Raw genomic sequence first — 9,571 nt, forward strand, 5'->3', positions numbered from 1 at the left:
TGACTGAAGTTGAATACAAGTCAGCAGTGTGTCCTGGCAGCCAAAAGGACCAACCATACCCCAGAGTGCATCACGCCCAGTACTGCCACCTGTGCCAGGGAAGGAACTGTTCCGCTCTGCTCTGTGCTGGTGTGACCTCACCTCAACCACTTAGTACAGTTTTGGGCACTACAACATAACATTAACAGATGACATCTTCTTAAACACCAAAGTTGCAAGATGAATTTGTCATTTAAGTGTAACTGCAACATACCTGCAAGCAAAAATCAAACTTGCAGGAAAAATAGGTATCAGAACTATAAATAATTACTTGTTAAAAAAAAAAAACATATTTCTGTTTGGATTTAGGATAAGCATATTAACCTGTCTCATCTTCTGCTAAAGAGAATACATTCAGTATAATAGTGGCTTTTGTTAACTTGTAAACTATACTTACTTAAAACAATATTATTTATAACATAGATTTCAGTAATAGATGCACAGGCACATTTGAGATGAGAAGCCTTGTTGATGTTTCTGAACAGAAATTCCTTTTTATACATATGCAAATACATTTATTTCACAAAACAGCACTGTACTGCATATTGGGACACAAGATAGCAGCCATTTATTTGACATTCTGGTAGCATAATAGTACACCAACAAAATGTAACTTCCTTGAAAATTTTTCTCTTGAAAAAAAAATCCAACAGCTGCCTTGAATCAGTAATTGACAGAACTATCTTAGGAAGCATCTACACATTATTACCTTTCTCAACAAAAAATCCTAATAGAATCTTAGAATCCTTAGAGTCAGAAGGGACCTCTGAGGGCCATCTATTCCAACTCCCCCGCAATGAACAGGGACACCACAGCTAGATCAGGTTGCCCAGGGCCTTATCCAGCCTTGCCTTGAAAGTCACCAAGGAGACTAATAACTGGTTATAAATGAAGCACTATTATTCAAATTAGATAATAACTATACAGTTCTGGACTTTCTTTCACTCTTGATAGATGAAGGTGTATTTGATTCACAAGGATTGAGTCAAATCATCATGAAAACAAAAAAACCCACATACTTTATGGTAAAAAACTGTAAGTACACCTTTATTACTCAATAGGGTACAAGTCAAAATCATCAGTGAAATAATCTTATTCTACATTACACATCAGAGTTAAGAAGACATTGTGATAGCTGTAAAATTGCCATGGATAAGTCTTCTGTACCTTAATGACCAAGGATTACAACTGTATATACCAGAAACTTGGTATCCATGCAGCCATGTTTTCTCCATTCCAGAAGAAACAATGGCTCTGCAGTGGAAATCAGTGCACTTAAGCATTCAAATGCCTCAGAAAAATTGACTTGTGTAAGACAGTCAATTTTACCGTTAAAAAGCTAAAGAACTGCTATGTTTTTCTGACTTGGTCTAGCTTATTCTCTATTTTGAATTTGCCCAGGGCGACAAGTGTTTTTTGTCTCCAACCAGCCATACCCAGATTAAGCTATTAGTCTACAAATGCTTTCATTAATAATTCTAAATCACACAGCTTTTCTGCCCTTCTATCTACAATGACTGGATTTTCAAATTAGCAAACAGACTAACAACAAACAAAATAGCGGAGGAACCTCTGGCAACTGGAAAAGAAGCATCTGCTCTTTTCTTCAGCTTGTCACCATATGTCTATCTTCCCCATAAAGGAATAGCACGTAGTATCAGTGTAGTGCAATACTCGTAAAATACCATTAATGAAAAATGTCAGAAATTTTCATTTAAAATCTTTCATCTCCATTAGTAAACCCCATTTTTGTCAATCTACCTCTATATCTGGCCGTAGTTCCCCCTCCAGTTTTGCATCTGGATTCTCCTTGACATGTTTTCTATCTTATCAATCCCCACCTATTCAAATTCAATTACTTTAAAAATAAGCTTCTGCTTACCAGAGTCACTGACAAGTTCATAACCCTCCCAAACTGGTCAACATAGTAGACGTTATCCTGGTACCAGGAGTCAAGGTGAAGATAATTATACATGCCAAAAGCCCGCATGTGGTCAAGGGTATATTGATCATCACGAAGTTTCACTTCTGCTACAGCTAGAAAAATAAAAGAGAGAAATTATTTGAAGAATGCTTTTAAATATATAATTTAATAAATTATCATTTAAATTAATAATTTTAAAATAATTCTTTCATCCGTAGCCCATAGGCCTAGTTTATTTGAAGAAAAATACATTATGTATACGTAGTTAAACAACAAACAATATCACTATGAACTTGGAAAGCAGGTCCTGCATGCTGAAGGTCACCACAATCACTCACCACAGGGTAACCTCATAACCATTACCATTCATAGTGGCCTACCCTGACTCTTCCCTACATCTGCTGAGGTATCTCTGATTTGTCAATTGTCCTCGCAAAAATGGAAGCACACAAGCAACGACCTTGTAAAACCTACTTTTAAGTCTACTTGTAAAGACCACAAATCATTCCTGATATATACACTGTATTAAAGAAAACAAAATAATTCTGCTCAACCGTAAGTTAAAGGAAACAATGGACAAAAGAAATATCCTTCTAACTATGTGAATTTCATAATCTTAAACTTTGAATCATGCTATCAACACCTACAAAGCAAACAATTAAGACAGTACTAAGCATAATTAGTACATGGTCATTACTGAAAAAGTATGTTTCTAGCACCTTCACTGAGGTTGAAGAAATCTCCAGCAATCTCCAAGACACCATCACAATTTCAATGCAAGATTTCTCTATCTGAAAGAGTCTGTTCACTAATAATAGTACCTTCTTCAGGATAGGAAGCATGCTACTTACAACCACCCACTTGAGCAAACTGAAAACAACTCCTCAGCTAGCAGTGATCTTAGCTGGAATTATCTGCGTAAAACTAAGCAAGTTATTTAAACTAGCTGCAACTCCTTCCTCCTACTCTGCATCTATACAGAGATTGAGTAATTTCAACCTCTCAAAGTAGAGAAAACCTCCAAGTTCAAGTGAAGACAATAGCAAAGATCTAGCCTATCCTTCTAAAATAGTCTCAAACTGATTGGAACTACTCAGTCTCCACTACAGACATCCCAGGATCCATAGTTTCCCTGTAGAAAGTTTATTTCAAACTTCACATAACAAGAAAAACCCTTGAGAAAGTTACAAGTGAACTGTCAGCCCATGATGAGTAAGCTTCAGACCCATAGCATAGGGAGGCCAATATAAGGATATTATATATATATATATATCTCCTGGATATAAGGGAGAAGTTTTTTACAATAACGGTGGTGAGGCACTGAAACAGGTTGCCCAGAGAGGTGGTGGACGCCTTGACCTTGGAAACATTCAAGGTCAGGCTGGATGGGGCTCTAAGCGTCCCTGTTCATTGCAGGGGAGTTGGACTAGATGACCGCTAAGTGTCCCTTCCAACTCAAATGATCCCATGATTTTAAGGTCACATTAGTTACTCTAATTACCACTTTTACAACTTCCACTTTTTTTTCTTTTTTCTGCTCAGAAACACAGCAAATAAATCTTCACACCATCGTAACTGGAACCATTCACAACTTTATTCAGAAATCCTCATCTTAGACTTCTTACACTCTTCTTTAGCATCTATTTAAAACCTACTGAGGAAGCCATATTTTATTCTACTTATTGCACTGATTACTTCAAACCGTAGCTCATTTTCCAGAATAATCAGTGCTGCTGAATAGCTATCATGATACATATCACCAATCAGACAATCACTATGGGCTCAAAACTGACCCCATTAGAGATACCGGCTATTAACAGGGGCTGCAGAAAACTATGCAAGACATACTGTCAGATTAATTAAGAAAAAATATTCCAGTCATACTGTATAAAACGTTTGTAAAATGATGACATAATTAGCAATTAGTCTCCTAATCATTGTTGATATTTGCAAACCAACAGCATTAATTCCACTCAACTCAAATCATTATTCATATTCACCACAGTGGAGAAATTTCAGCATCTCTGCAATTAATAATTACTCTTTCCTAAGACATGGCCCCAAGAAAAAAAGAACGTTAAACAAAGGAAAAAAGGAGTGAAGAAAATATACCTGTTGTAATGTGCAAGGTGTTACCCATTCCAATTTCTACTTCAACTAATTAGAATATTTTACAGTAAATTACATTGTGAAAGAAATTAAAAAGTTGTGTTGTGGAAGTGTGTTTTAAAGCTGCTTGGACAGATATTTTTCCTAACAAGATGAAAGGTGATGTGAAAGTTCTGTAAACAATTAAAGACAAAAACAAATATAATCCAAGACAATTATTCCCAGTGAGACCAAGTACACATCGCCTACTTTCTGCATAGATAGGTATACCTATAGTCAGAAACTACAATTCACATGCTGAAACATGTAAAGTGTTTTCAACACAGCAAAGCTAAGGTTTGTCTTACTTTGTCTTCTCCCTCCCCTCCTCCCAGGCACACTGCTGCTAGTAGAATTTTAACTAAAATATATACAAATATTGAAAACAGTTAAAACTGGCTGCTTCCTACAGCAATTCATAACTTTTCAAGAAAAATTTTTGAACGATACACCATGGTTTAGCTGACTGTAAGAATATAAACTCTATAAAGGATGAAAGAACATGAATAAAGTCCCTGCCCTTGAGTTTTCCAGCTGGTAGTTCTGACAAGTCCTGCATAATAAGGAGTTGGTAAAAAGAGATCCAAATCTCTTAAGATGAATTATGCAATTAACTCTTCATAAATAGAAGTCAGAAACTATACCACATGTGATTTTAAACCTGGAAAGCAAACAAATCTGTACTGTACTTCCACATAACACTTCAAATATGGTTATCAACAGCTTACAGAATGTATCCTGTATATGCATTTATCTGACAATAAATCATTAGATTAATTGAGGCTCATTCTGTGATCAAGTGAAATCTGCGCACAAATGCCATCTGCTATCAGATACCATGTGCTCAGATAGTTCATAGGAGATTTCATACTATGATGAAGTTACATTGCTTCCTGCAGCCTTCCCAGTTCAATTTTTCTTGATAGTCCTTGGAAAAAAAATGAGAAAAATCAACAGAGGGTAGATCTGGCAAAATAGAAGCTAATATAATCAGAAAAAAAGGAAATAATAAGAAAATCATCTTATGCAGTCACATCGGGTTTTTTTCCTTGTTTTTAAAAAGGGAACTGAATCTAGGACAGACTAATTCAGCAGCTCCAACTTCTTGGGTTCAACTAACAAGCAGCAATTTATGACAGCTACTCGTACAGAATAATACCCAGTCTCATTCCAATTTCCGATAAACAAATCTGCACTACAGAAACCCAAGAACATTAATTCATACTCTGCCATACCAGTAAAGAGCAGGAATGTACAGAACATATAAATTAAATCTCAGCTTTCAGTATTATTACCCAGCAACTGCAGCGAGGTGTGGTATTTCAGACTAGCATAAAGAAAATTATGTCACTTGTCTAGAACTGTATGTCTCCAGCTCCATGATTGAAAAAATAATTTGACTCAAAATATTTTCAAGCTAATTAAGCCAAGATTTTCACTATTACCCAGTTTACTTAAAAGCAAAAGGACTATGTACAAAGCAATTCATAGGAACCAATGAAAGGAAGTAAATGTCCCTAGCCTAACTGGATCTATTGTTATTCTGCATTGAAAAATCTCCTCTGAATAAAAATCACTAATAACGGACTCATACTTTAAATGAACACTGAAGCCTTGTGTCTACCATCAGCAGAATTTGGAAAAATAGAGAGGAAATTGTGTGAAATAACAACTCCACATTTTTAAATGTTTTACTGAGCACATCACAATGACTTCAACATACGGTAAGATATGCAAACTAATTTTATCAACACATTATTTTGGGGCACCCCATGTAATATGCGTCTATATCATACTCTGTTTTGCAGTGCCACCCAGCGGAAGGAATATAGTATTTCACGTACACTTTTTACTAGCGGAAGATAGTCCATTATTTTATTCTCTAGTATCAGTGGTCAGCATGCATAGATCCTTCTATCTCGGAACCAGTTTTCTTTTGACAAGTGTGTTTTTACTCTTAACAGGAGCAGCATCTTGTTGCTAACCAAAAGTTCAAGACTTTCTTAGTCTACTGTAGCAGATGTTAATGGACTGAACACAAAAGTTTACTTTTAACTAGCACAGAGCTTGCTGAAAATGAGTACGTGAAATGGTATCTGTAGGCAAAGCAAAGTATTTCTGCTGGATCAAATTACTAACATAGATGGGATCTACTGCACATTTAAGTGAACATAAAAATCAAACAGGACCCAAAAACTGGTGAGGCATTTGTGAAAATATCACTGTCAAAACAGCTGGTAAGCTGATGTGTGCCAACTGTAGGAACCATCTCCATTAACAACAGTTAATACCTATACATCATCTTTTTCCTTCTCAAGAAATTAAAGTACAACACAAGAACAGTTACATAAGGCCTAAGAGCTAAACCTAGATATCAGGAACTAAGGAAAATAAGGAGAAGAAATAAAGAAAAGAAGGAGAAAAACATACGTTTAGGATGAAGAGTTGAGTATTAAAGCAATAATACTGTGGGACTCGTTACTGGTTGAAATACCAGAATGAGAGATCAGAAAAGAGAAATGCTTGCGAAAGTTCAGGTGAACTGGGACAGAACGGGCAGCAAGTAAGGAAGAAACGTGAAAGAACAAGCAAATTACAGCACCTAAGAGGGAACATATAAAACAGAGTTTCACTATTCTTTTCCACCATTATTAAGAAATTCACTATGAACTTGTTTTCCACTATCAGATTCAATAAATAAATAGCCATTTTAAATTTCTTTCTGCTTCAGTTGCACCTTTGACCAGCAAATTCATGGCAACTGAAGTTTGACAGTTGCAGACAAATTAGCACTCAATACTCAGCTTTGCAAGACAGTCAGAAGATGAAGACTGCTGTAGTCCACATGAACGTGACAACCTGCATAAGGTGTCCACCATCCAACATCCACCTGTTCCATGAATGTAAGTCTGCATCAATTCCATGTATCATTTTTTTATCTCATTTGGTTTTATAGGTAGCAGTGCAATTCATAACAATTGACAAATTTAAAAACTTAGATGACAATATTCACCAAAAAGGTAATGCTTAATAGCCAAATTTGTCATAACACTGCATACATACTTCAACAACAGCAGATAACGCAGTTCTGCTTAAGAACAAGTACACATTTCTATATGTTGTCATGTATTCCAAGCACTCTAAAACCTACACATTCATCTCACTGCTGCGAAATTTGTGATGCCACACAGGCAGGACTCTGTATCCCTGTGGTCGTTTGAGACAAGCACTCCTGAAGTAGCTTCCTGGAAAACAAACAAAATCCAACAGCCATTTTACATTAATCTTCCAGATTCCACCATCACATTTCAGCATACAAATTGTAATTGAAATCATCAATTAATCAGGCTGACAGTGTTCTTAACTAGCTGACATTTTCCTCAGCTTTATATTTTACTCATTCTTACCTCCAGGAAATAAAATCAGTCTCTGGCCCTCTCACACAGTATTCATTTCTTCTCTTGTGCAGTAATTCAAAAAAACCCACAGCCTACAGGCCACGCACCATCTCTACAACTCATCCCATAGCTTCTTCTCAACATGCAAGTCAAGTTATGGAAGGAAGCCCTCAATCTAACATAAATGTAGACCACTGATACAAGAAAATATAACGTTCAGGTACTGACCATCTCTGTACTAAAAGCAAAGTGCCCTGATTAAGCAGAAAAACAGCAGGGAGAGTGAGCCAGCAGTATGGTCCAAGGACAGGCTGAAACACAGACAAAAAAAAAAAAACCCATCTAGAAGACAGACACAGGGCCTGGTTTGGTTTATATTTCACGTTAGTAATTAGAAGAAATACAAAAAGAAAAATAAGTTTCTACTCTACATATACACAAAAGCAGAAAACAGAATAAACAATTTGGTATTTATGATTTAGTAGGACTGGCAAATAAGGACTGAAAATGAGTCAGGGTCTCTGCTGTAGTTAGAGAACAAAGATAAGAGCACAGATACAGACCCAACTCCCATCACAAGGGTTACTGTAACTATTACACAAGCAACATACCCAAATGGAATAGATGCATTAGAAGCTCGATAATAAAAAATACTTTAATGAAAATACTGAGTGCTCATCAATTTAAAATAGATATGCAATACACATATCTGAGAACCACAAAGCATCCTTGATGATCTTACACACAAAGCATCACATTAAGGACAAAACCACGACAAAGGGCAATGTTACACTACGTAACAAAATGTTACTCTCATTACACTTTCCAGTATACACATGGTATCACCTCATTTTAATTCACTCATCCTTCAATACACAACTCACACACGGTGCATCTTTCTGCCCTGCTACTAAAATAACGTACTGAACACAGATCTGAAGCAACACATAGCGGGTAACCCAGAAGACAGGTATATCGTTCAGTAAATATACAGAGATCGGTCTGCCCAAGCTGTGTATTACACTGTTCTTATAAAAAAGGCAACTATTTAATCCACCTTACAACTGAAATAAAGCCAGAATGCTGAGTGAGCTCAGGGGGTACAGCTACACACATGCACCCCGTAAGACTCTGTTAGTGTTCTTCTAGGCGAAATGAGAACTCAGCAAATCAGAGCATTCTCAACCTCAAATTTGAGGAGCAATCAGTGCACCTCAAATGCTGATACTGCACAGCAGAGAAAGCAACACCGTGAACAGTCCGGGTACGTCCACCTCTGAACTACGAGCAAAGGAAGAAAAAGGCCTTTTCTGCTAGGGATTGTGTAAGGTATTAATTCCATACATGTGTCCCTAATTCCTGCGTGTTCGCTGCAGACAGCACGCTCGAACCGCCCCGGCTGCTCCCGCGGCCCCACCACGCGTGCCCGAGCCGCGGGCCGGCTGCGCGCACGCACAGCTCCCAGCTCCCAGCTCCCAGCTCCGCGGGCAGCGCGCTGCAGCACAGCGGCGTGCGGCTCCTCGCGCAGCAGGAAGGCAGCGCGGGGCTGCGGCGACCACGCTCCTGCCAACCGCAACGAGAAATCGGGCCGAGCCCTGGAAGTACCCCAAATCACCGGCGCCGCTCCTCACCCGCGTCCAGCCCCAGCTGGTAGCAGGCCAGCGGCTCCAGGGACAGCTTGTAGCCCTCGAACTTGGGGTCCAGGAGCAGGCGCTTGGCCTCCAGCGAGCAGTGCGCGGCGCCCTCCATGCCGGACGCGGGCAGCGTGCGAGGTCGCCGCGCGGCACCACGGGCAGAGCCGCCCGCACGCTGGGAGCGGTAGTTCGGGGCCGAAGGCTGCCGCTAGCGGGGAGCCGCAGGCCGCGCCGGGCGGAGACTGCATTTCCCGGCGGCGCCCGCGCTCGAGAGGAGGGAGTGGGCTGTGCGCCCGGGGCCGGCGCCGCCTCCCGCTGCCGGGACTGGCGCCGCTGTGGGGGTGAGTGCGTTGCTCGGCCCGGCTCACTTTATCCTCCTTCTTTCCGTCAGCATTGCCAGCGTGCGTCGGTCTCCGCGTTTTTTTTTT

General features: G+C 39.2%; 2 protein-coding genes across 5 annotated transcripts in view; one reads left to right on the forward strand and one right to left on the reverse strand.

Annotated features, from left to right (window-relative positions):
• NUDCD1 (NudC domain containing 1) overlaps window positions 1–9,368 on the reverse strand; it is a 29,282-nt gene extending 19,914 nt beyond the window's left edge. Inside the window, exons 1-3 of one of the 3 annotated variants that reach the window (XM_021387480.1) lie at window positions 9,141–9,269; window positions 7,263–7,356; window positions 1,922–2,076 (exon numbers count right to left, since the gene is read on the reverse strand). In XM_021387480.1, the coding sequence (XP_021243155.1) occupies window positions 1,922–2,076; window positions 7,263–7,266 (159 nt within the window). In that variant the 5' untranslated portion in view covers window positions 7,267–7,356; window positions 9,141–9,269. Of the gene's footprint in view, window positions 1–1,921; window positions 2,077–7,262; window positions 7,357–9,114 lie in introns of all 3 variants that reach the window. The other 2 variants (XM_021387479.1, XM_021387481.1) reach the window with 2 other exon arrangements.
• ENY2 (ENY2, transcription and export complex 2 subunit) overlaps window positions 9,370–9,571 on the forward strand; it is a 5,685-nt gene continuing 5,483 nt past the window's right edge. The window contains exon 1 of one of the 2 annotated variants that reach the window (XM_021387482.1): window positions 9,370–9,484. The gene's annotated coding sequence lies outside the window, so the exon portion shown is untranslated. Of the gene's footprint in view, window positions 9,545–9,571 lie in introns of both variants that reach the window. The other variant, XM_021387483.1, reaches the window with a different exon arrangement.

The sequence above is a fragment of the Numida meleagris genome, chromosome 2, assembly GCF_002078875.1.
Source record: "Numida meleagris isolate 19003 breed g44 Domestic line chromosome 2, NumMel1.0, whole genome shotgun sequence".
Lineage (NCBI taxonomy): Eukaryota > Metazoa > Chordata > Aves > Galliformes > Numididae > Numida > Numida meleagris.